This window comes from Notamacropus eugenii, chromosome 5 (genome assembly GCF_028372415.1).
Source record: "Notamacropus eugenii isolate mMacEug1 chromosome 5, mMacEug1.pri_v2, whole genome shotgun sequence".
Lineage (NCBI taxonomy): Eukaryota > Metazoa > Chordata > Mammalia > Diprotodontia > Macropodidae > Notamacropus > Notamacropus eugenii.
In genome coordinates, this window is record NC_092876.1 from 400,722,481 (window position 1) to 400,750,390 (window position 27,910).

The 27,910-nt window shown below is 37.4% G+C and overlaps 2 protein-coding genes across 5 annotated transcripts in view; both read left to right on the forward strand.

Moving 5' to 3' along the window:
* The window catches only part of HERC2 (HECT and RLD domain containing E3 ubiquitin protein ligase 2), a 229,202-nt gene extending 225,084 nt beyond the window's left edge, over positions 1–4,118 (forward strand). For all 4 annotated transcript variants that reach the window (XM_072614576.1, XM_072614573.1, XM_072614575.1 and 1 more), the window contains one exon: positions 3,072–4,118. In XM_072614576.1, the coding sequence (XP_072470677.1) occupies positions 3,072–3,344 (273 nt within the window). In that variant the 3' untranslated portion in view covers positions 3,345–4,118. The remainder of the gene's footprint in view (positions 1–3,071) is intronic.
* A 144-nt stretch (positions 4,119–4,262) lies between these two features.
* OCA2 (OCA2 melanosomal transmembrane protein) overlaps positions 4,263–27,910 on the forward strand; it is a 656,645-nt gene continuing 632,997 nt past the window's right edge. The window contains exons 1-2 of the mRNA XM_072614578.1: positions 4,263–14,559; positions 15,631–15,691. The gene's annotated coding sequence lies outside the window, so the exon portion shown is untranslated. The remainder of the gene's footprint in view (positions 14,560–15,630; positions 15,692–27,910) is intronic.

The following is a 27,910-nucleotide window of genomic DNA, read 5'->3' on the forward strand; positions in this document are numbered from 1 at the left end:
AAATGGAGATGTACTGTGTGCCCCACAGAGTTGTGAGGAAAGTGTCCTTCATAGCTTAAAGTTCTGTTTAAATCTGGATATCGGCATACGCTGAAGTTTTACAGCTTTGTTAAAGTACCATATATGTACTAACTGATGTATATGTTTTCTATAGGTTTTTTTTAATGCATTTTTTTCATTGAGGATCATAGATCATGTGACCTAGAAAATCAGAAAGTTATAGAAAATGTTAGTTTTGAGTTTGAATCATTGTTAACTATAGTAAGTTCTGTGCCATAGTCTTTCTGGCTGTAAAATGAATTTTACCTCTCCACAGGGATATTATATTAAATGAAATAGTCAAGCATTTTTAAGTGCCTACTATGTACTAGATAATGTGTTGAAAAGATGAATTATCCAGGGTATCTAAATGCTAATACTTTTGGGTCTCTATGTGAAATTAAGATATGGTGCCTTAGTCCCCAAACCTCATTACGCTTTGTGGAATGGGATTCCATTTTAAGGGAAAAATAGATCTATTGAAGGATCATATTTGAGAGTACTCTCCAAGAATATTTCATGCCACTTTTTTTCTGGATGATTCTAGGACATCTGTAAGATTTGGAGGTCCCTGATTCCTGATTCTCAAGCTATCCTTTGACCAGTTTCCCCCCCAAATCCACAATTTTGAAATGTGTTGTCAAATCAGAAAGTGCTTTGAAATATTAGTTTTCCTCTCACAGAGTCTCTGATTTCCATTCTGCACTTGCTTTTCTAGGTTGTTTCCTAGATTTTTGAGGGGCAGAAGCTATCATTATTATTATTATTTATTGAGCTTATTGATCCATGCTGATGAGCTTTCATATTTCTTTCCCCACCCATGGGAGACTGAAGTGGAGACTTGTTCCAAATATCCCTCACTTGACTTGAGATTATATGTTTTATAATTGGTATCCTCCACACATTAGAGAGTCCCAGCTGTTCAAGCAAGAAGTTAAGTGACGAATGCAGGAGCAGTAATTTACTATTTGTTGCCCTTTTTTTGAGATTTTTTTAAACTCAGCCACAAATATAATTTTAGTAATTTTTCTTTTTAAAGTAACTCAGTAAGTTTCCATTTAAAAAAAGTTGTGTCTAAAAGGTCCAGAATATCAAGGGAACTAATAAAAAGAAATGCTAGGGAAGGTGACTTAGCCCTACCAGATCTCAAATTGTATTATAAAGCAGCAGTTATCAAAACCACTTGGTATTGACTAAGAAACAGAAGGGTAGACCAGTGGAATAAGCTAGGTACTCAAGACACAGTAGTCAATAAATATAGCAATCTGCTTTTTGATAAAGGTAAGGACCCCAGCTTCTGGAATAACAACAAAAATTGCTGGGAAAACTGGATAACATTGTGGTGGAAACTAGACATAGACCAATGCCTGGAACCATACACAAGAATAAAGTCCAAATGGATACATGATCTACTTATAAAGACATATCATAAACAAATTAGTGGAGCAAGGAACAGTGTATTTATCAGATTTATGGAGGAAGCAAAAATTTTTGACTAAATGAGATAGAAAGCATTATGTAGTGCAGAATGGATAATTAAACTGAAAAGTTTTTGCACAACCAAACTCAATGCAACCAAGATTAGGAGGGAAGCAGAAAATTGGAAAAGAATTTTTGCAGCTAGTGTCTGTGATAAAGCCTCATTTCTAAAATGTATAGAGAACTGAGTCAAATGTACAAAAATACAAGTCATTCCCCAGTTGATACATGGCCAAAAGATATGAACAGGCAGTTTTCACAGGAAGAATTAAAGATATCTATAGTCATATGAAAAAATGCTCTAAATCACTATTGATTAGAGAGATGCAAATCAGAACAACTCTGAGATACCACATCACACCTATCAGATTGGCTAACATGACAAAACAGGAAGATGATAAATTCTGGAGAAGATGTGGGAGAGTTGGAACACTAATTCGTTGTTGGTGGAGCTGTGAGCTGATTCAGCCATTCTGGAGAGCAATTTGGAACTATGCCCAAAGGGCCACAAAAATGTGCATGCCCTTTGACCCAGCAATACTGTTTCTAGGACTGTATCCCCACGAGATCATAAAAATGGGAAAGGGTCCCACATGTACAAAAATATTTATAGCAGCACTCTTTGTGGTGGCCAAAAACTGGAAATCAAGGGGATGCCTATCAATTGGGGAATGGCTGAATAAATTGTGGTATGTGAATGTAATGGAATACTATTGCGCTATAAGAAATGATGAACAGGAAGACTTCAGAGAGGCCTGGAAAGACTTATATGATCTGACGCTGAGTGAAAGGAGCAGAACCAGGAGAACTTTGCACACAGCAACAACCACAGTGTATGAGGAGTTTTTTTTTTTCTGGTAGACTTGGAACTTCATTGCAATGCAAGGACTTAAAAAAATTCCCAATGATCTTTTAAGACAAAATGTCTTCCAACATCCAGAGAAAGAACTATGGAATTCAATCGCAGAATGTAGCAGATAATTTTCTTTTGTACTACTTTTTTGTTTGTTATATGATTTCTCCCATTCATTTTAATTCTTCTGTGCAATGTGACTATGGTGAAAATGTGTTTAATAGGAATGTATGTGTAGATCCTATAAAAAACTGTTTGCCATCTCGAGGAGGGAGGGGAGAAGTAGGGGAGAAGAAGGAGGAAGGAGGGGAAAAAAATCTAAGTTATATGATAATGATTGTAGAACACTGAAAATAAATAACATTAAAAAAAAATGTTGTATCTATAAGTTTAGTTCCCTTTACATTATAATTTCCAATGTCCAGAGTTTAGTGAAAGTAGAATAATTCAAAGCACCAGTATTATGCTACAGCTAATAAAAATGTCCAAGTGATCTAGAACAGAGAAAAATTAACCAGAAATAGAAAAAAAGGAGACTAATGTTAAACTTGTTGCATGTTATGTATTTTATATTTATATAAAATCAGATATTTTGGTTTATGTGTTGCTTTGGCTAATATCATGATTTTTTAAAAAGTTTTTTGAATGTCATAATTATTCTTTGCTATGTGGTCTAAATTCATCTTTTTTTTACTAATAGGTTTTGGATAAGTACAATCCCCCAGACCACTTCCTTCCAGAGTCATACACATGCTTCTTTTTGCTGAAGTTACCAAGGTATTCCTGTAAACAAGTACTAGAGGAAAAACTGAAATATGCTATTCATTTTTGCAAATCTATAGACACTGATGATTATGCTCGGATAGCACTCACAGGAGAACCGGCTGCTGATGACAGCAGTGATGATTCAGATAACGAAGATGCAGATTCATTTGCGTCGGACTCTACCCAAGATTATTTAACAGGACACTGAAATGAAAAATAGATTTTCATAAGACGTCAGGTTATGTCAAGCACTGAGACAGAAGGCCAGCATTGGCATTCTGCTACAGGCCTGTTTGGAGTGCTGAATACCGGTTGTGTATAACAAAGGAATATTAGTCTTCTAAACATGGGACAGGGAAAGTGTGTTGTTTGTTCACAATAGGAATAATGGTTTATGACTTATAAATCAGCTTGGAGTAAATGGCACTGTATATGGACACTTAACATTCACTTTGAAAAGTGAGGTTCACCCCTCCTCCGCTCATTATGCTGCATCACATTTAGAACTTTTGTGTTTACTAAAGTGTTGTAAATGTTTATATAAATATGGTAGTGCAGCATCCAAAAAATAAGGAAGTGAAACATTTTTGATTGTGGGTGCAATAGATTTTTTTTTCCTATTAAGTGTTGTACTGTGCATCTTCTTGATTGTATATTGGAAATATTGTGCAACTATTGAATAGTATTATAAATATTTTGATTAACTTTACTAGAAGTTTGTTTATTAAAAACTTTTTGAACATTAAATTATCAGTATTCTTTGAAATACATCCAGAGGTTATTAAATAATTAAAAAGGCCATTTGGTTCTTACTCTTACCCCCATGTGTATATTTTAGCTTACTATTATGTATCTTAAATTGATACCTTTCTGTGAACAGCAGCATAACTTTTATCATGGAAAGTGTACTGTATATAATTAATTTGTGCCATGTATATGCAAAAATTATTATTCCCTTCAAATAAATCATCCATCACAAGAATTTAGGCTGAACTTCTTATCTGCTTAGAATAGCATCAGTGTTTACTATTTTAAAAATCCCTAGTCTTTAACACAGCACAATGGTCAGTCCTTTCTGGTGAGTGACATATTGATGAAATGATATTAAATATTGTATCTTCCAAAAATGTGAAAGTGTTTTATTTCTGGTAAAAGGTGTTTTATAAAGGGAGAGGAGCTCCTTTATCAAATGAAAGACAAAAATAGGGAAAGCATCTTCTCTTGAATTTACTCTAAAAAGGGATTTTAGGGACTATATAGTCCACTCATATTACAGATGAGAAAACTGAGGTTAGAGATGTCAAACAACAGTGACAGAAGTAGTTACTAGTAGACTCGTCTTCTTTGACTCATGACCAAGTGAGGGGGTAGCCAGACTGATCTCCATCTTGGCCTGGATGTTATGGAACTGTGGTGATTTCTTTCTTGTGTTCTGTTTTTCCTTAAACTCTTTTTACTATTTTTATATGTAAAAAACCTATCTGAGTACATTTTCTCTTTGAAGAATGTAAAACTTACCTAATACGGCAGGTGACCACCTCCTTATCATTTGTGTTTAGGCTACTGTTTACGTTAGTAATTTGTATCCTTTATAGTCTGGCTTTTTACCCTGATCCTATTTGTAAATTCTGTCAGGGTCACAGTCGTTCTTGTCAGAGTCAATCACATATGACAGAAGTCTTCATTAGAGAAAGAAAAAAATTAGTAGAGCAGATAATACTTTTAGCAATTTAAGTTCTTCACTAGTGACACTGATAAGAATTATTTAATTTTATCATCTTACTGCAGATCTTTCAATGGCACATTTATTTCAGGTAAATCTCTGTACACTAAAAATTAAGGGTTAGTGTGTTCCATTACCAGTTTGTGTAATAAGCTATCAGTGTTAATGTGTAGTAGTGCTACACTCTCAGCTATAATTTTGCGCTGGTGTGTGTGTGTATTGAAACTTCATATAATTCTCATGACTAGGATTGATTATGGGATTTCCCCAATGTGTGATACTCATTTGTTTGAATGTTAACTTAGACATACCCCCCAAAATTATCAATCTTAAGAAGAAGCAGCAAACTGTTTCAGAAACTTTAGGTTGCCATAGTGAGTAGAATTTTGGACTTGGAGTTAGGAAGCCCTGAGTTTGATCTCTGCTTCAGACCCTTACTAGTTGTGTGACCCAGGGCACATCTTTTATCCTTTCTCAGCTTCAGTTTTCTCATCTGTAAAATAGGTGTAAAAATAGCACCTTTTTGTTGTGAGGATCAAAGGAAATAATGCCTACCAAGTAAACATTAGCTATTTATTGTCATCATCACCGTTTTTATTAATGGATATGTGTAATATGTGATGTTAACGGATATGTATAGATTTCTAGTTACTTTGCCTGCCTCAGTGTTGTTGGCCTTCTGCTCCATTCACTCATATTGAATCAGCTATGTGTATATCTTGTTTCAGTCTTTCTTACATCAGTCCTTTCTTTTTCATTTCAACTGTCATTCCTTCAGGCCCTCAAATCACTTCATGCCAGGATTATTACAATAATCTAATTGATCTCTGTGCTTCCACTTACTTCCCCTTTTCATTCTTTCCTGCATATGCCTACCTTTGTAAACTTCCATAAATGTTCCTGTGTCCAGAAACTTTCAATGATTCGTCGTTGCCTACATGCAGGGGGAAGGAGGGGAATGAAAGAGAATAAGTGTTTATATAGTGCCTGCTTAACAAATTATCTCATCTGATCCTTACAGGAGCCCTGCAGGGTAGGTGCTATTATTATCTTCATTTTACTGTTAAGGAAACTGAAGCAGTTGTGTCTTACCCAGGTTCATGTAGCTCGTATGTGTCCAAGGCCAGATATGAACTCAGGTTCACTGACTCCGTGCTACCTGCCTTCTATAAAAAAGTCTTAGAACTGGAAAGGACCATTAGATCATCTAATTCAACCCCCACGTTAAGTGGTTGAGAAAACTTGGCCAGAGAAAGTGTGATGAAGTGAAAAGACCATTGAATTTAGATTTGAGAGAACTGGGTTAATTTTTCATATGTGACACTTACTAGCTGTGACACTGTCTGTGTTACCCTCTGTAAACTTTTAGTTTTCCCGTAAGTAAAAGGGGAATAGTGATATTTGACTTACCTTAGAGTTTTTGTGAGGGAAACATTTCATAAATTTTGGAACACTATGTAGATATGGGTTATTATTTTTATGACTCAGTCCAAAAACTCTTTCATTTTTCCTGTTACCTCCTGAAACTGCTGTACCCTTTCTTTCCTTTACTTCACTGCCAAACTTCTACATATCCACCTTTGCTACCTTTAATTGCTCAACATGAACTTATAACTTGACTCCCTATACATTTCTTTCTGTCTTCACATGCTGCTGAAACTGCTTTCTCTGTGTGACTCACCACTACCTACTTTGCCTTTTCTCAGTCTTCATCCTTCTTTGACCTTTGTGTAGCACAACACTGTTGGTGTTCTCTCTTTACTTCAGTAAGAGTTGCTCTTCTGTCATATATCCTTTTTGGTCTTTCATTGGTTCTGTATCCTTCTATAGCCCCCTAAATGTGGGAGTCACTGAAGGCTCTGTTTCAGCCCATTTTCTCTGTCTCTCCACTTTCACCTATGGCCATTTTATCAGTTCTCATAACTGAAATTTATCACCTCTTTACAAAAGACTTGAGAGTCTCTATCTCAATCCATAACCTGAGTTCCATTTCAGTTGTTCAGTAATTTCCTAACCCTACTTAGTTCTTGGCCAGGATACTGGAGTGGTTTCCAACTCATTTTACAGATGAGGAATTGAGGCAGACAAGTTAAGTGATTTGCCCAGGATCACACAGCTTGTAAGTGTCTGAGGCAGGATTTGAACTCAGGTCTTCCTGACTCCAGGTCTGGTCCTATATCCACTGGGCCACCTACCTGCCCTGTACTCCCAACTCTTTAACCCTCCACTGACTTGAGGGACATCTCCACCTGCATATTGTATCAACATCTCACAGTCAGCATGTCTGATCCTGAACTAGTCATCTACCCTGCACGACAATCTATTTTTGTTGAAGGTGCCACCATTTCCCCAGGCACCCATTTTGAAATCTTTGAGACGTGATCTTGCCCTCTCCTTTCCTTGCTCTCTGCCTCCAACCAAGTTACTAAGTCTACCTCCAACAGATAGATTCTGTCTCCATTTCACTGTCTCCGTTTCAGTCCATTCAGACTCTCATCACAGTTATATTTCACATATGCAATTGTAATAGTCTACCTGACCTATCTGCCTCCTGGTCTCTCTCCTCTCAATTCATTTTCATGCAATTCTGTTATTTGTTGTAAACCTATCCAATTTCTTCTATGTCATTGTACCTCTGTTAAGCTCAAGGATCATGGTCTATAGATATTTACTTTCTTTTCATTACCAATCATTTGTGCATGTAGGAGGTAGTTAATAAGTTAACTAAGTATTTTAGTTATTCAACAAATCCTGATTTGTCCTGTGAAGTTTGGATTCAGTCAAAGGGCTGCACTTGAAGACCTAAGGGCCACATGTAACCTTGAGGCCACAGGTTCACCACCCCTGGCCTAGGGGTCATTCATATCTTGGTGCCAGATTAAGTCAGTTTGTATTTATTAAATTCCTGTACTTGCTAGACACTGCGATAAAAACTGGAGATTACAAAGGAAGGCAAAAAAGCATGCCCTCTCTCAAAGTGCTCAGTCTAATGGGAGAGACAAGATGCAAACAGCTATGAATGAAGAAGACACATACAGGATAAGTTGAAGAAAAATTGCAGGTACTAAGTTTAAAGCAGACCAGGAAAGGCTTCTTGCTAAAGGTGAGACTTTGGATGAAACTTGAAGGAAACTAGGGAACTGAGGAAACAGAGATGATAAGGGAGATAATTCTAGTTACAGGATGACAGCCAGTGACCATTCACAAGTTCAGGAGATGGAGTACAGTTGAAGAACAACTTAGGAGGTCAGTGTCACTGGATCATTACAGTATATGGAGGGAAGAATATGTGTGTGTGTGTGTGTGTGTGTGTGTGTGTGTGTGTATGTGTATGTATAGTGTATATGCAGCTTCGTGCAAAAGATTAGGAAGGTAGGAGAGGGTCAGGTTATAAAAGATAAAGAATTTTAGATTTGAGCCTTAAGGTAATACGGGCCATGACTAAAGTCAATCATTAGTATCAGGACAACAAGGTTAAACCGAGGCTTTAGGAAAGTCAATTGTGTAGTCAGAATTACTTTTCTGCCACTTAGAAAAAGCAACAAGAGGACAGATCTTTTGAAGGAAAAGAGTTAATTTTGGAATGCCTTGGGAGGGGATTTTCCCATAAGTCTTTGAGGCATCTTGAGCATACTAAGTACCTGAGTGTGAGGTGGGGATGTGAGTGAAAAGATGAGTTGCTCAGTAGTGGTGAGAGGAAGAGGAGCTTTCTTCCGATGAAAAGTAATCTTGTCTAATGCTTTAGTGATTTTCCCCACTGCCTTTGGCCCATTCCTGCAGGTCACTCGTTTGCTATTTAGCATAATATACATTTATAGTTAATAGTTTTAATAGTTTATTATATTAAAACTTAATAGTTTTAAATTTTCTAAGTTTTCTTAAACTCATCTGGGAAGCTCTTGGGGATGCTAGGAAAAATCTTTAATGAAGTGTTTGTGTTTGGATTGTGTTGAACTTAAATACAATCCAAGGTGCTTTCAAGTTTGCGGTGGTAGAGAAGAGAAAAGAGAAGTAGATAATGTTTTCAGGAAAGTCAGTTTTGAGTTACTCTGAATTTAGTTAATGGACCATGTAGAGTATAAGCCCTTGAGATCAAAGGATTGTTTCTTAGAAGTGCTGCAGTGCTTTTTATGAGACTGTTTAATCTTATTTCACACATATTTTACTGTTAACATGACATTCACATAGTATAAGCCATAGAGTTAGAGATTACCTGACCTTGACTTTGAAGCTAATAAAGAAAAGCGTCTAAGAAATAACTTAAAATGGGAAATTCCTTTATCAAGTCTGGAGCCTTTCTTTCCAATTTCCTGAAATCTCATGATTCTTTATTGTTTTGATGTTCATTTTAGCTTATATCAGGCTCAGATAACTCATTTATCTATATCATTAAGTTCCTTTGTCTAGACTCTTGGAAAGCATTTAAAACTCATTTCTTGTTTATTAGGGTCAAGAAATGACCTTTATTTTTAACTATTCTATAGGTTCCCAGGATATTATTTAAAACTCTGATGTTTTAATGTTGTCAAAATGGCCAGGACTCTTAAGCCCAAGAGTCCTGTAAGAGCTAGCATTTAGGAGCCCAAGAAAATTGTAATTTACCTAATTAGGTGTCTTGTAGGGTATCTCTGTTATTTGCATGTTCCTTTCTTTTAAAGTTGTGTTTATTAGTAAGCCTTTAGTAATTAGTAAGTCATTAGTCATTAGTAAGCCTTCATCCTATTGTTTTAGGCTTTTAGTCCGAGTGACCACAGGAGTTCAGAATTTCTGCTCTCTTAGTAAACAGTAGGTTGCATTTCCTTGTTTTAATAAATATATAATGCCTTTTTCCTTTGTGATTGAAATTGTTGCCTAGCAGCATCTCTGCTTCTACCAGAATAATCTTTTGAATTTTTCAGACTGACTGGTATATTGTTGTGATGCTTGGGAATGGAAAGTGAGCTATGAAAGGACTGGGGCTGAAGAAGGCTAGTAGGCAGGTTTAACAAGTTACGTGTAAAGCCTCTGCTGATTAAAAGGCAGGATCACAAGACTGAATTTTTGGCTAGACTTCTGTTTCATTGCTTAAGGGTAGATTTCAGTGCATTCTTTCAATATTTCATTCTTTAGGGGGTAATACTCAATTCAAAATTCCTTTAATGGCTAAAGAGTCCAGCTTTAATCAGGTCAGGCTGTTTACTTCCATCATAGTACTAGTCTGGTCTCCCTTCAAGCATATCCCTAATCTTTGTAGGTCTTAGGTGGGTGGGTGGTATTCCATCAGAAACTCCCTTGTTTCCCCAACTTTTATGTGGCATAGTACTGTTACATCCCTAATCCTATGGAAGGTTGTTTAAAAGGCTCATTAGGCAAATTAACTTTGTGTGTTTTAGTTATGGTCATATCTGGTTGTCAATACAAATTACATTTGTCATTGGGGTATCAGGTTTTCTTTGTTTCCTTTTACTACAACTGGTAGATGGGTGTGTAGCAGGTTCATTATTGGGGACTGCAGGTGTCTCTGTTTGGGCTTTTCATTCCTTTGCCAGCTTGTTACTACCTGGCTGCAGTTTTGGTTCTGTCTATGCCACACATTTGAAGGTTATGGGTATATGTTGAGTCCCTCCCCTTAGTCCATACTGCCGTTCTCACATTCCTTCTCTACCCCTCTCTGATTTAAATAGTGTTAGGAGAATGAGCAGTAGAGATGGGAGTACGTATGGAACAATGTACGTTTTGTGGAGAAAGGATCTTAAATTGCTATAGAAATGCCATTTTAAAAATTATTTTCTGGAAATAGTTTTCCCCAAGGTATTTACTCATAAATGCTGGTTAGAAACCCTAGGAAAAGATGCATAATTCACCTGTAAGTAAGAATAAGTAATCGTTCACATTTACTATCTCTTTCCTTCCCTCCCTGCCTTCTCCTATATTCAGCATTTTTCTTTTTCTGGACTAGGGAGGTGCCAGTCTTTTTTACAGAATATGCTTGGAAAGGACAGTGGCAGAATTATGCAAATGATTTGGAGATTATGTGGTAATAATAATAGTTCGCATTTATAGAGCTTTAAGATTTGCTTGTTTTCTTGTTGAAGCTCAAAAACCCTGTGAAGTAGGTATTATTATCTCTATTTTACAGATGAGGAAGATAGGTTAAGTGACTTGTCCAGGGTCACACAACTAGTGTCTGAGGTTGAATTTGAATTCAGGTCTTCTGGATTCTAGGTCTAGTACTCTTATCTACTGGGCTACCTAGCTACTTCCAGTACAGTAGGAAGCCCAGGGTTTGGCATCAGAAGACCCACGTTGTAAACCCTGGTTCTTCCAGTTACACCCATGTGATGCTGAGTAAGTCATTTAGCTTCTTTGGGGCCTCTTTACATCTGTAAAAGGAAGAGGTTGGACCAGAGCTGTGGGGTCGAACTCAAATAGTAAAGGATCCCTGTGGCCACATTGATTTAGAAATCTACACATTAACTATGTTATATTATATTTTTATTTATTTTGTTATTTCCCAATTACATTTAAATATGATTTGGAGTCCTTGGGTGGGGAGTTTGACACCTCTGTCCTGGATTATTTTTAAGATCTCAGTCTAATCTATGATCGTAAAATTCTAAAGGAGAGATCTTGGACAAGATATTATGTATGTCCTGTGCCTCAAATGCCCCACTTGTAAAATGAAATAATAGTATTGTATCAGTGTTTAATAGTTAAATAGCTAGAGTTTCGTATTTACATGTGTGGAATGGCTTCCCTGTACAAAGGTAGAGTAATTAGAAACTATTCTCATGTATGCCAATATTTTTCAAAATATCCAAATGAATTAGAGACCTGTGCTCTCTGTCAGGGTCACATAAGCAATCAGAGTTTTGGTTGCATTAAATGCTACTAATTGGGAACCTGCATTTGAGAAACCTTCCAGGGATTTCATCCATTCCTGTTAAGATTCAGGATTCTTAGCCCCCAATTGGTAAACAAATCGATGTTGCCCTTTGCTAGAATACAATGTGATTTCAGTTCCTTTCCTTATTTCAAACTTAACTTTTTAGTGTAATTTTTATTTAGTCTCTTCATCTCAGCTGAAACATCAGAAGAATTCCAACATGGCAGAGATCCCAGGTTCCTCTTTTCTTTATCCCTTCTGGTTCAGCACACAACCTCACACAAGGAAAAGTCTGTCAGGAATGCAGAAACCTGTTTCATTTGGGGCTAAGCTAAATGATCCTTGCATAATGGAATATAGCAATAGGAGAAGTTTAGACAGAGGATCCCTTCTTACTCAGTAGGACATGTTTGCTCTAAATTCACCTGCATTTATGTGCAAGAATATGGGTGAGGCTATCCCTGGAGGTATGTATTTTCACCTCTTTCTTTTGAGAGAGGGATTACTGGCTGCCTAGATGTGTTCCTGAGATAATTGACCTAATGTAGGAGGATACTTGAAGTGTCCAAGGAAAATTATTGAAGAATATAGCTTCAGGGAAATGGGGGAAATGGGAGAGACTCAAGAGTTCATGAAAATGGAATGTTGAAATACATGATTCCGTTTCTAAATAGCCATTTATTCAATGAAGGAAAGGCTATTATTGATGTTTCTCTTAATGTTAGTCATAGGGATGGGAGAAGCAAAGGAGTATTAATGGGGGTTTGGAGTGGGGATGTCGGGGTGGCTGGATGGAAGCAGTGAAAATCGGGCTTTTGATCTTAGTGTAAGCTTATTCCTGTTACTTAACCAGGGACTACGACTATTGCATTACAATTTGATTTATCAAATGACCCTTTCACCTCTGTTTTTTGAGAAGGAAATGGCCAGTACACTCTAGTATCTTTGCCAGGGAAATCCCAAATGGGCTCAGGACACAACCAAAACGACCAAATATGTGCTGGGCATTGTGCTATGTGCTACATTCAGTGAAAATGTACTGACTTGGGGAAATGAAACCAGTATTGGATGGTGATACTGAATATGATGCTGAATAGAAGTTATAGACTATTAGAACTTTGATGTGCTGAGGAAACCTAAACTCAAAGAGGCTGTGAAGAGCTGTGTCAGATAGAGTTAGTGGTAGCTCTAAGAGAAGAATCTGGGTCTTCTGTTTTCTAGTTTAGTGTTCTTTTCACTATGTCATTCAGTCTCGTCTAGGTCCTGAGTAGGTAAACATCCCAGGCAGTTAGTTTTCTTTTTCTTTCAAAAAAAAAAAAAAAACAAACTGGTGCAGGGCTTCTAAGGGCTTCAGAAAGTGAGGAAAGGAAATAAAATGTAGGTCAGAGTGATGTCAAGGGGATATTATTGCACTACTGGTGGAATAAAGAACTTCTCAGTACTTTGTCTGCCTCCAGGGGCTGTGATTTGATTCCAGACCTGTCTTAAAAGAATCAGAAGACAGCTGACTCTCCAGTATATCACTGAAATTTATGAATGTGATGTGATCAGTTTTACAGCAATCATTATAGAACTTACACATGGGCAAGTGAGTTTCCAAACAGTCATGGTGGGAACCCAGGTATGTTCCAGCTGAGTTAACTTTGCACACGGCCAGCTTGTAAGCTACACAAGTATGTCAGTCTCATTATTTAATACATCCTGTATTTAACCAAAAAGAGTAGTATTCGTTTTGATGCCCCGCTTAGCCTTAATACCAAATGACTTTTCATTGCTCCATTCAAACTCCTCCCTGTAAGGATGATTTGCCATTATTGAGAGTTTTCAAAAAAAACATGCCACAGTCTCCAAAGACAGTTTTGAAAGAGGGGCTTCCAAAAATGTTATGGGCAAGGATAGTAACAGTGAATTGCAGAAATACTGATTTTGAAGGGGGACAGCACTCTGGTATGGGCAGCTAGGTGATCCACTAGATAGAGTGCTGGGCCTGGAATTAAGAAGACTCCTCTTCATGAGTTCAAATCCAGCCTCAGACACTTATTAGTGGTGTGACCCTGGGTAAGTCACTTAACCCTATTTGCCTCAATTTCCTCCTCTGTAAAATGAGCTAGAGAAGAAAATAGCAAACTACTCTAGTATCTCTGCCAAGAAAACATGGTCATAAAGAGTGGGACACAACCAAACAACAAAAATAAGTTGTATTTAAAAAAATTTTTTTTTACTGAGTTGAGAAATTTTGCTTTTTTTTTTTAAACAGATAGGGGTGGGGCATTGGATGTGGAGAATATCATGTAGTGTCAGACATGGTTGTCTCATTGTTTTTTGCTGAACAATTTTTTAATCTTTGTTATACTGACTAGAAAAAGAGAGATGGATGTGTAGTCAGAAATAAAGTTGATGTGAAGAGAAAAGATCAATAAAAAGGAAAATCCTTATTCAGAAATTTTATTACTATCTTATATTTTGCCTTTTAACTTTACAAAGTGCTTTCATATCTCCTATATCACTTGTCCCTAAAAGCTAATCCCTGCCATTAAATATGGCAGGGATTATCGCCATTGGATGATTTAGGGCAAAGAGAAGTTAAGGGACCTATTTGAGGTTATACAAAGTGTCTCTTAGCCCTACACTCTTGGTAATCTCCTTTCTAATTGAGATGTACTTCTGGCCAGGTGTACTACATTGTCATCCTGAAGTAGATGAAGTAAATCTGTGGGAGACTTAGGCCAAATATTGTGAGAGAGTTCAAGCTCTCGTTCTTGATGGATTTTGAATTCCACACTTTAGCTATGGTCACAGTCCTGGTGCAACCAAGAATCTTCTTTCAAGTTTAGTGTAAGCTGTGGTTTGGGGTTGTCAGACTCCCAGATTCACCTATATTTCTGTTAAAAGCTTACTGTATGCAGGTGATTGGGGCAGTGAGAGATTTACAAATGTTCAACTGGTGGCAAAGTAGGCAAATGTGTTCATCTTTCAGAATGCAACTTTTTTTGGTTCTTTTGTGTTATGGACAAAGCTATTGAACCTAGAACTTTCACTGGAGGGGAGAATGAGAAAGTTCCTGTGTTTAAGGGTGTCCCATTGTTGTTCTCTTTCCTTGTCTATTGAACAGGTAATCAGTTACCAAGATCATAATGAAAGAAGTGACAGGAAAATACCCAAGTTCCATGATGAGGCTTCTTTTAGTATGCAGAAAAGAAAAAAAAGTAGGAAGACTATTAACTCTAGTTTGCATTTTCTCATTGCATTTCAGTTATTTGAAATTGATAAATTAAAGGCAGTGGTGGGGCTTATTTTGACAGTCAAAATCAGGGGCTTGAAAGTTAGTATGAGGGTTGAAAAAAAAATCAGGTCACTGAGTCTCAAAGAAAGATACATATAATTGTCAGTGACTTTTCTCTAGTATATTATGACTTCCAAGTCATAATATTGACTTTGGGACTTCAAACCTAGATCCTTCACTTAACTTGTTTGAATCTTGTCTTTGTTAGATGAGCATAGAAGGCCCAGCTCTGTAAAGTCCTGAACTTCTTTTTTCTTTAATCCTTCTGCCCCTTTGAACAATTAACTCTTCTCTCCCACACCCCAAACAATTAACTCTTGATTAGGTTGTATTTATTTTAAGAGACTGGATATTAGTGATGACATATCTGAGGGCTGACCCACAAAACTGAGATCACATGAGAGCAAATCTAGGAATTCTTGTTCCAATTACATATGTCTATGTTAGTGGTCACTCCTCCTTAGAAACAGGAGGGGCTGGGTTCACCGAGAGCTGATCTGCTGTGATCTGTTTGATTACTCAAAAGATTTTTTGATTCTGATTCTTGTAAGCACCATGCTGGTAACTTAGTTGAGGAAAATTTTTAATTTTAAGATTTTTTTTCCCCCTCCTTCTTCTTTTAGAAACTACCAGTTAGGGTTTTTCCTAAATTGAATTCTTCAAGAAAATTCATCAAAATTTCAGGTAAAATAAAAACATTTTAATTGCTCCATATTAGTATGGTGGGGTTTGTATATATGTGTGAGGATGATTGGGGGTGGTGGTGAGAATGGGGGTGTGTGTGTATATTTATAGGCTAGTCAAATGAAAAGACTGAATTTTTAACAAGCAGAAATAACAAATGCTGGTTTATGAAGCAACATTCAGATATGCACAAGATTAATACTGCTATGAATATACAATGCTTAGCACTCCAGAAAATGTTTTCTGATATAAGTGTAGTCTGTTCAACTGAATAATAGCTGCTTTCAAAGCCTCTCCTTAATGACTGAGAAACCAATTTTTCTTATAATAATGCTAAGAACCTTCAGCTGTTGGTTTTAACAAACAGAATGACATTGTATCTTACCAGACTGCATTGTATGAAACTACTGTATAAAAAAGTGACTTAGCTTTGTTTCCAAGTTACATATACTATAAAAATACTTTTATGAGGATTGAAACCTGCTAATGGTAACAACCCAGTGCTATGAATTAACAATTTGAACTAAAAAGTTTGAATGATTTATTTGGCTTTTTTTCTTCCTTCCCAATCTCCTTCCTTTTTTCTCTCTTTTCCTTTTTTACACAACTTTGAAACAGAATTACCAATTTATTTTGGAAAATAATCAGTTCATTTCAGTATGATTTTGGCATTTAGTATAGTGTTACATAAGAAAATGTGTCATTGACATCATGACTGAACTTAACAGGAATGAAATGATGTTGCGTTAATTCTAAGGTAGCTATGTATCTTAAGTATAAATTGTAACTGGATGTGAAAGCTGTCGGATTGTATCATAAATTTATTTTTCACTTGTGGCCTCCACTCCTTTTCTCCCTCACTCCTTAATCCTTTGCACTCTGGCTCCCAACCACATTTCTCAAATACAAAACTGCTTTCTTTAGAGTTACCGGTGATCTCTCAAATGTCAAATCTCTTGGCTTTTATTCAGTTCTCATCCTTTTTAATGTCTCTGCAGCATTTGACATTTTGAACACTCTCTCTTCCTGAATACTCTGTTCTCCCTGAATCCATTTTCTTTTCTGGGTTTTCATGACATTGTTCTTCTGGCTTTCCTCCTGCCTGTCTGACTTGTCCTTTTCAAATCTCCATTGCTGAATCTTCTTCAGTTACATGTAGACTCTGTCTTGGATTCTCTTATATCATTTCTCTACAGTCTCAGTTCTTGACCCCATCAGCTCTGCTATGGTTGATTAATATCTCTGTAAAGATGAGGCCAGATTTCTCTCTCTCTCTCTCTCTCCCTCTCTCTCTCTCTCTCTTTTTCTATCTATCATCTCTGTTATGAGCATTCACACCAACAGTGGATTGTTGAATATTTTATACTGGATGTCCCATAAGTATTTCAAATTCAACCTATCCAATCCAAAACTCGTTTTTCCTTTTAGAATTTATCACTCTTCTGGACTTCCCTGGTACTTTTGAGGGCATCAGCATCCTTAGAGTCCCCCAGGTTTACAACCTCATTGTCACTGTACTTTTCATCCAACATATTTAATTATGTGCTCAAATCTTATAATATTTATCTATCTCCACAACATCTTACATGTATGTTCCCTTAGCTACTGTTTTTCTTGATTTTACTGATTTTCTTAAAGCACAAGTCTGACTATATAATTTTACTACTAAGTTAATTCCAGTGGCCATTTACTACCTTTAGGATTAAATATAAACTCCTCTGTTTGGATTTAAATTTCACAACTTGACCCCACCTGCCTTTCCAACCTTCATATATATTATTACCCTCCATATACTCAATAGTTGGGCCAAACTGACTGTGCTGTTTGTCACACATTACACTTCATCTCTCATTTCTCTGCCCTTGTACTGGCTCTTCTCCATGCCTGAAATGTTCTTTCTCCTTTCTTCTGCCTCTTCTTTCAAGACTGAGCTTAAGCACAACATTGTTCTGAAGGCCTTTGCTAGTCCCCCTAGCTTCTAGTACTTTCTCCTTAAGGTATGGGATGCTTAATCTTTTTTGTGTCATGGATCCCTTCTCAGAATAATGTTTTTTAAATGCATAAAATACCTAAAAATACAGAGGAAACCCCAATTACATTGAAATACAGTTATCAAAATACATTTTTTAAAAATCATAGGCCCCAGGTTTTATGTAAAACTACGTATAATATCCCTGTTGTTTTCCCTGTTACAATATAAGCTCCTTTAGGGGAAATTATGTCTTGCATTTGTCCTTTAGATCCCTGGCACCTAACAAAGAACCTGGCTCATAGTAGATAATCAAGAAATACATACTGATTGATAATAGATTAACATTAGAGGGAAAATCTTGCAGCAGTTCATTAAAAGCACAAGGATGGTGATTCAGTATAGGAGAAAATAGGCTTCTTCTTCTCCTTCTTATGTCATTATTTATCTTTTTTTCTGAGTGTGTCAAGGGTCCTTTTGGCAGTCTGATGAAAACTATAGACCCCTTCTCAGAATAATGTTTTAAAATAATTGAGGGAAATGCTAAATTTCTTTAGTGTTTAGTGAAAATAAAGATGCAATTGTTTTCTCATTCATGTTTGTGGACCCCTAGAAATCTGTTCATGGGTCCGGGAACTTCAGGTTAAGAACTCCTGTATTAGTGGTTGCTGACACTTTATATGTGCTGAACTTAAAAAAACCCAAACATATAGAGCATTGTAATTTTAAAGTTACATTTAAAATTAATTTTAATTAATTACATTAAAATGAACTTTAAATTTAAAAAACTGACCTTGAAAGATTTGTTTTTTTCACATTTCCCTGTTGCAAAATTGTTTTATTTTTTTTTGTGTGACTTTCAAATCACATTCAAGATGCTGGTATCAGTTAAGTTACAGAATTTTCCTCTTCTATGTAGAGGGAAAATGAATGAAAATTGACACCTGCCTTTAGAAAGGCCAAAGCACTTAGGGTGGAGATGTGAAGCATTAATTAAAAAAATTCAGCCTTATTTTTACAGCCATAAACTCTCTGGTAGTTTTTTATCTAAAAAAAAAAAAAAAGATTCAGGCTTTTCCTTCAATGATAACCTTGAACCAGTCATAGTTCTGATTTACTTCTTTGTCTATTGCAATTTCAATTTTTTTCCACCTATGTGTCTTGGTTAGGTTGACTTGATTCATCCCAATGCTTCTTAATCTCTGTGTAGCTTCTCTCTTGATATATTCAATTCTCCTTTGCTTAGAAGAATTCATAGATGTGCTGTTGGTGTTTTGGTAACTTTTTATCTGTAATAGCTTATTAGATTTTGCTCTGTCTCCCTAGTTATTTTTAGGTGTTGTCTGAAATCTTCCTGGGAACTTTGTTATACACTAGAATTATCCTGAGTACCATTTCCAGATGTGTGAGATAAAATTACTAAAAATGTATTTGCATATAATTATCATTTTTGTCTTTTTCCTTATAGAGAATTTTCAAGTTAAAATATTGTTATTTTAATTCTAAAAGTTGTCCAGGTTTCCCTCACTCTTTTCTCAAGGAGTTTTGTCCCTGGTTCATAATCTTCCTCTATACCCTTTCCTGTCCTCATATTTGGGGATGCTAATGTCCGTGTCTTTTCTTCCCATTTCATCACTGTTCTCTATCATTTATTCCATGTCAACTACTCAGATATTATCATACTTGAGATCTTAATACCCCCATAGTTGTGCAATCTCCATGATCTTGAATTCTTAATTTCCTCTTTTTCCATTTTCCCCTCTGCCTTATTCCTTCTAATACTAGTGTTCCTCTTCACTGTGATTTTTCATCCATCTCTCTTCCTCTGAACTATTACACCTGCCTCAGTTTCTTCTCTTCACAATCTTGACCCTGTAGTCGCTCAGTTCAATTATCTGTACACTGTACTCTACCCTTGAATCCTTTGCCTTCTTTGTTCATCACCTGCCAGTTTTCAAACCTTGATCACCTTTCCACTTCCCTTCACTCCTACTTGAATGCTACTGTTGAAAAACATTATATAAGCCTTCCAGCCAGGTCCACTACAGATTCATGCTATCCAGCCTTCACTGGGTCCTCAATGCAACCTGGAAATTCCCTTATTCTTCTCGAATGGACTCTAACACACTCACCTGTGTCCTAACCTTTTCTTCTTTCAGGAAACTTTCTCAGCTTCTGCTTCTCTCAGCAGATGACCTTTCCTCCTATTTCACTTAGAAAATCTAAACTTTTCTTATTTTGTGTTTAAATTTAAAGTACATTTAAAAATTAAAAAAGACAAGAAAATCAAAGCTCTCCATTCTGAGTTCCTTTATTTCCTCTGCAACTCAAAACCCTCCATTAATTCCATCCTTTCTTCCCTTACTCTAATGTCTGAGGAAGAGATGGCTCTTCTTGCTAAGTGATTCCCTCCTACTTCTCTGCTTTTCTTCCTCTTTCATTTGACTCAGTATTATGGGGCTCTGCTGTCCATTTTCTTCTCATGGTGTTCCCATGTTGCTCATTTATGGGCACAGCATCTCTGTGGGGTGGTTTGTTCAACTGGGTTCCCTGGGCAGAGTGATTACTGATTTCCAGGTCTACTACTTTCTAGTATCCATAGCTGGCTTTCTTTTCTGTTGCCCCAGTCATAATCCTCCAAGCAGCTTTCACTGCCTTATTCTGAATCTGTCTTCTCCATCCCATCCAAGATCTTTTGCAAGACACCATGGCCAGGGGCTGGGGAGATAAATTTGTTCTCCCCTTCTCGCCACTACCCTTCTGGTAGGGATCCCTTCTGCCAAGGATCACAGTTTACAAAATTGCTTCTTCCTCAGACTCTCAGCTGTCTCTCAGGATTGGCAGGCTTGCTTTTTAAAAACCAAAGGCATGGCCTCTCTGTGGCTATCTGGTGGCAACCAGCTTCTCTGATTCCATCAGGGAAAAAACTAGTCATTCTAAAGGGGTCACAGAAAGTAGACACCTTAATGTTTAGTTTCTCTGTTAGCAGTTCCCTTCTATGATTTCCTCAACAGGCAGTGAGGAGTGGGGTGGGGTAGAGGAAAGGTGGGCAGGGGTAAGTGGGACCACACATACACATTATAGCTGGAATAGTACCCAGGGTTGGTTGAATCTTTCTGGAAAAGGAGAATTTCACTGAAATCATGGCGTACGTCTTCAGCCAGGTAACTTTGTAAAATGAATATTATCACACACACACAACCCCCTCTCCCGTGTATTACCCAATCTAATGCTAATGTACTTTTTAATTACATTTCCTGCGGAGTGCCACCCACAGATGCCTCTTGGTAATTAAGCTCTCTTCTTGGAAGCTTTTGGCTCTTTATATGCTCACTTCCTGTTGAGTGGCCATAGGGAACAGTAGTGATTAGGAGATTTGCTTTTTAGAAAAAAAACCCCCACCAAACCTTCTGAAATTAATGAGATGGAGAAACTGAAATCCAGAGATAATGTAACTCAAATCATATAATGATAGAGGTTAGAATAGAATTCTGTTTGTCTCATGCCTTACTAAACTGCCCTCATGCAAAATTCTCTGGTCCAAGTCAAATATTTCAACTCATAAAGCCCTTTATATTGCTCAATTCTGTTTCCTTGGTTTCTGTCAAACAGTATGCTTGAATGTGGAAGTATCTTACAACAGAAAAGCAATAGCATGGATGATCCAAAACACATCTTCAATTTTGTATTGTATTATATGTTTATTTGGTAATGTGTATTAAAAATACATACATTTTAAATTAGTTTGATTAGGAAATAAAATTATTAAGAAGTAAAGTTAATTTTCATTACTGGAACATAAACAAGATGACATTTGACAGGAGGTGGTATGGTGGTGATGGTGGTGCCCAAAGAATCCTCAGGTGGATTTTGCATTACTGTTCACATGCCAGATCTCACTGCCTTCTTTTTAAGTTATTATTATGAAAACCCAGAAACTGCCAAAATAGCATGAGTTTCTGTAGATTAAGGTAAGTTTGTTTTGAAAACGTTAGATACTAGATTGAGACATGTTTTTGATTATAGCTGATGTGTGGTTTTATTTGCTCATTTGTTTCGATATGTGTGTTTATCTTTTATTTTTTGTTGAGGGAGAAAAGGAGATAGCTGCAATGTTAAAAAATACTAGGAGAAGAAAGGCATGAATGCCACTGAACCATTTTTTATTATTTTATTAAATAAATTTAGTATTTAGTGTTATTTCTGGGTCAGAGAATATGCATAGTTTTATAGTCCTTTGGGCATAGTTCCAAATTGTTTTCCAGAATGGTTAGACTAGTTACAACTCCAGCAGTATATTAGTGTACCTATTTTTTCATATCCCCTTCAACATTTGTCATTTTTTTTCATGTTAGCCAATCTGTACCTCAGAGTTGTTTGAACATGCATTTCTCTAATCAATAGGTTTTTAGAGTATTTTTTTTTCATTTCAAATTTATTTATTTAACTTTTAACATTCATTTTCACAAAATTTTGGGTTCCAAATTTTCTACCCATTTGTCCCCTCCCCGCACCCCAAAACACCGAGCATTCTAATTGCCCCTATCACCAATCAGCCGTCTCTTCTATCATCCCTTCCTTCCCTTGTCCCCATCCTCTCTTTTGTCTTGTAGGGCCAGATAACTTTCTATACCCTTTTACCTGTATTTCTTAGTTCCTAGTAGCAAGAACAGAACTTGACAGTTGTTCCTAAAACTTTGAGTTCCAACTTCTCTTCATCCCTCCCTCCCCACCCATTCCTTTTGGAAGGCAAGCAATTCAATATAGGCCATATCTGTGTAGTTTTGCAAATGACTTCCATAATAGTCGTGTTGTGTTAGACTAACTATATTCCCCTCCATCCTATCCTGTCCCCCATTGCTTCTGTTCTCTCTTTTGATCCTGTCCCTCCCCAAGAGTGTTGACTTCAAATTGCTCCCTCCTCCCATTGCCCTCCCTTCCTTCATCCCCCCCACCCTGCTTTTCCCCTTCTCCCCTACTTTCCTGTATTGTAAATAGGTTTTCATACCAAAATCAGTGTGCATTTTATTCCTTCCTTTAGTGGAATGTGATGAGAGTGAACTTCATGTTTTTCTCTCACCTCCCCTCTTTTTCCCTCCACTAAAAAGTCTTTTGCTTGCCTCTTTTATGAGAGATAATTTGCCCCATTCCATTTCTCCCTTTCTCCTCCCAGTATATTTCTCTCTCACTGCTTAATTTCATTTTTTTAAGATATGATCCCATCCTCTTCAATTCACTCTGTGCACTCTGTGTGTGTGTGTGTGTAATCCCACCCACTACCCAGATACTGAAAAGTCTCAAGAGTTACAAATATTGTCTTTCCATGTAGGAATGTAAACAGTTCAACTTTAGTAAGTCCCTTATGACTTCTCTTTGCTGTTTACCTTTTCATGGTTCTCTTCATTCTTGTGTTAGAAAGTCAAATTTTCTTTTCAGCTCTGGTCTTTTCATCAAGAAAATTTGAAAATCCTCTATTTCATTGAAAGACCATTTTTTCTCCTGAAGTATTATACTCAGTTTTGCTGGGTAGGTGATTCTTGGTTTTAGTCCTAGTTCCTTTGACTTCTGGAATATCCTGTTCCACGCTTTTTGATCCCTTAATGTAGAGGGTGCTAGATCTTGTGTTATCCTGATTGTATTTCCACAATACTTGAATTGTTTCTTTCTAGCTGCTTGCAATATTTTCTCCTTGACCAGGGAACTCTGGAATTTGGCCACAATGTTCCTAGGAGTTTCTCTTTTTGGATCTCTTTCTGGTGGTGATTGGTGGATTCTTTCAATATTTATTTTACCCTCTGGTTCTAGAATATCAGGGCAGTTTTCCTTGATAATTTCATGAAAGATGATGTCTAGGCTCTGTTTTTTGATCATGGCTTCCAGGTAGTCCCATAATTTTTAAATTGTCTCTCCTGGATCTATTTTCCAGGTCAATTGTTTTTCCAATGAGATATTTCATATTATCTTCCATTTTTTTATTCTTTTGGTTTTGTTTTGTGATTTCTTGGTTTCTCTTAAAGTCGTTAGCCTCCATCTGTTCCATTCTAATTTTTAAAGAACTATTTTCGTCAGTGAGCTTTTGAACCTCCTTTTCCATTTGGCTAATTCTGCTTTTGAAAGCATTCTTCTTCTCATTGGCTTTTTGAACCTCTTTTGCCAATTGAGTTAGCCTATTTTTAAAGGTGTTATTTTCTTTAGCATTTTTTTGGATCTCCTTTAGCAGTGTGTTTATTTGCTTTTCATGCTTTTCTTGCATCTCTCTCATTTCTCTTCCCAGTTTTTCCTCCACCTCTCTTACTTGATTTTCAAAATCCTTTTTGAGCTCTTCCATGGCCTGAGCCCACTGAATATTTATTTTGGATGTTTGGGATACATAAGTCTTGATTTCTATGTCTTTCCCTTATGGTAAGCATTGTTCTTCCTCATCGGAAAGGAAGGGAGGAGATATCTGTTCACCAAGAAAGTAACCTTCTATGGTCTTATTTTTTTTTCCCCCTTTTCTGGGCATTTTCCCAGCCAGTGACTTGACTTCTGAGTGTTCTCTCCACATCCACCACGCCTCCAGATCCACCCAGCCAGAGCTTGGGGTCTGAGATTCAAAATGCTGCTCCCCAGCCGCAGGGCTTTCAGTGGGGGCCGGGCTGCTATTCAGTGTGAGATTAAGTTCAGGTGCTCAGGTGGGGGTAGGGCCACCTCATGGGGCTCAGTTCCCTCAGGGGGTTTATGTGGAGACCTTCAACAATGGATCTGAACTCCTGCCTACTTTGGGAGCCATTGTCTGCTGCTGCCTCTGCTGCTGCCTCTCGAGGGGGCCTGAGTCATGGGCCCCCCCCCTTGATGAGCCAAGAAGACCCTCCCACCGACCTTTGACACCTGTGGGTAAAGGGGCCCACACGGCCACCAGAGATTCCCTCCCTGAAGTCTGCTGGGATCTGCTCCTCTTGGTGCTGCACGGCCAAGGCAGGGCTGGGCTCTGCTCTGGGTCCGGGGCACAACGGACCTTTCATGTGGGTTTTTCAGGGCTCTCTGGAACAGAAATCTCCTCTGCTCTGTTGTTCTGTGGCTTCTGCTGCTCCAGAATTTGTTGGGAGTTCTTCTTTACAGATATTTTATGGGCTGTGGGTTCGGAGCTAGCATATGTGTATCTTTCTACTCCGCCATCTTGGCTCCTCCCCCTAGAGTATTTTTTCATATGGTTATTAATATCTTTGATTTCTTTTTCTGAAAACTGACTTCATATCCTTTGACTGTCAATTGGGGAATGGCTCTTATTTTAATAAATTTGGCTTAGTTCCCTACATATTTAAGAAATAGGCCTTCAGTAGAGAGACAGTGTATAAAGCTTTTCCCCCAGTTTCAAGGGAAGACATTTCTAAGTATGGAAAATGGAGTGACCAAAGTTTCAGAGGAATGAGACTACCAAGCAAATTTAGGGGAGAGTTTTGCTGGAGTAGGGAGTTCATGAAAGGGCAATAAGGTTGGAAAGGTATGATGGAGGGACTTTGGTTAGTAAGAACAGCTTAAACTTTACTAAGTAAAGGAATAGAGAGCCACTCCAAATTACTGGTCAGGGGAACGACATGAGTATCTAATGGCAGTCATGAAAGATAGATTGGAGAAACAGAGGGAGAGTAGAGTTAGGAAGATTTGTTATGAAAGTATTACAGTAGTTTCTAGGTGAATAATAATGATAATAATGCTATGGTGGTAGCCATATGAAAAGAATTCAGACATATTGAATTAGGACTGAGAAGATCTGAGTTCATGTCCTAGATCTTCCATTTACTTAGATAGGACCTTGGTTGAATTATTGAGCACTAGCCATTCATATTCATATGAGAAGATAAGATATTTGTGAGATCATAAAGTGCTCTAAAATGTTAGTGTTCATCTTTATTAATAATTCATTATTTTATTAGACTAATCAATTAATTCATCAATTAATCAATCAGTGAGTATTTAACAACCATTTGCTCTATGCCATACACCATGCTAGGGTCTGGGGACAGAAAAGAAACAGTTGCATCCCTCGGTGAGCTTACATTGTATTGGGGGAGACAATGTACATGTGTGTATCTGTATATAGATATATAAAATACATTCCTAAGTGTAATACAAATTTTTTGTGGAAAGGCAATAGCAACTGAAGGTATATAGAAGGCAGTTTTTGAGCTGAGTTTTAAGATGAAACTAGGGATTATAAAAGCTGAATGCAAGGAGTGAATGCATTTCTAGGCAGGGGAAAAAGGCATGGAGATGGGAGATGGAGTGACTTTTTTTTTTTTTTTTTTTTTTTGGTGAGGATCCAGCTGCACCAACCTATTTGCTGTATCACAAAGCACTTCAACTCCCACCCTCACATTTTTTTTTTGCACAGGCTGTGTCCCATTCCTGGAATGTGCTCTGTCCTCATCTCTGCCTAATGAGTTCCCTGACTTCCTTCAAGTGTTAGCTTAAATCCCACCTTCTACAGGAGGACTTTCCTGGTCATTCCTCTTTTCTCTTCAGTCCTTTTCCTTTAAGATCACCTTCAGTATATACTGTGTATATATTATTTGTAGTTAGTTATTTGCACGTTGTATTTATTGCATGTTGTATAGAATGTATGCTCCTTGAAAGTAGGGACTATGCTTTTGTCTTAAAGTGGCTGATGTATAGTAAGGGCTTAACAAATGCTTCTTGACTCACTGGCTAGCCTTCCAGTTTGTCTGGACTATAATGGGTGAAGTGGAGGAATATATAATAAGGCTAGAAAGGTAGTTCAGAGCTGGGTTGTTATTTCACTAAGGTGATACCCATAGCGACAGATATGAATATGCTGGCGTATTTTCAGGTTTGAACTGCAAGATGTAACAGACTCTCTCCAAGACAGAATCAAAACATTTATCCAAACACCAAAAAGCCAAATCCATCATGTAACTAAGAAGTCTATACTCATTATTAGTCCTTCTCACAAACCAACTCCCTTAAGCAAAATCACTCCCTCTCTCACTCACACCAGCTTTTTTGCTTCCTCTCTCTTTCCTAGCTCTGACTGCTCTGTCTCATTTTCTCTCAGCTCTGCTCCACCCCTTGCTGCTCCATCTGTTTGGCAAGCTCTTCCCACCACAGGCTTCAGGTGACTCAAGTTCATGTGACTCAGGCTTCCATGTGACTTAAGCAGGTCACATAGGCCTATTAATGGATGGAAAAGATCTTCCCTTTCCATTAACAATACAGTTGTAAGGAGTCTTAAATGAAAAACAAACAAAAAAACAAACAAACAAAATCAAAACAGGAGATTGTATTTGAGCCTAGGGTAAATAGGAAGAAGCCATAGTGGAATGACATGACCAGAACTTTAAGAAAATTGTCAGCACCTGTGTTGAACATGGATCTGAGAGACAAAGCAGGCAACCTAAGTAGAAGACCATTGAAATAATTTAGGCTAGAAGTGATAAGGACCTGAACTAAGGTAGTGACCATATGAGTAGAAAGTAGAGAATGTTATTAATTTATTCATCCAGTAACTAAGGCTGGAAGATGATTAAACACCCCTGTTACTGACCCTCTCCTACTGTGCAATATTAAGCATGGCCGTATTCCACCTAGGGGCAGTGTTTTTGCCTCTTCTTTGCCAACAGAGGGAATGATTGGTTTCTACGTTTACCCTGATTCTTGCCTATTCTACAGTTTCACAGTTAGTGGCAGGACCATTATATAGTGATGGGTAAGATACTTGGAAACTTTATTTTGGGGAATCATTTGCCTTTCATGTTAGCCTAAAAAGCATATTTTCATCTCTGAACAATCCCCTTCTATGCACATTGACGCTAGAAGCCTGGCTTTCTTGCTGATGATTCTGCATGTGATGGCCAGCTCTTTGATCTCCTGTGCTTGTACGCATGAAATGCTGAGGAAGTTTCTAACCTTGAAGGCTATGTCTGTTTCATGGATAGTCTTGTCTAATCATCTGAGGGTCATGGTCCACTAGGATTACTTTCTGAAGTCACATGCATGTTGTTTTTTGGTATTAGTCCTCTGAAATTTCTTTCTAACATATTGAGGGGCATAGATATCTTCTGACACTGACACATGAGCAAAAATACCTTTTAGACTTAAAAATCTCTGATCAGTACAATGACCAGTCATTATTCTAGAGGATAGGTGGTATAGAATGCTACCTACCTCCTGACTGAGAGGTGATGGACTAAAAATGCAAAATGAGAATGGCCTCTTTTGGCCCAGGACTTTGGATTTTACATTTTAAATTA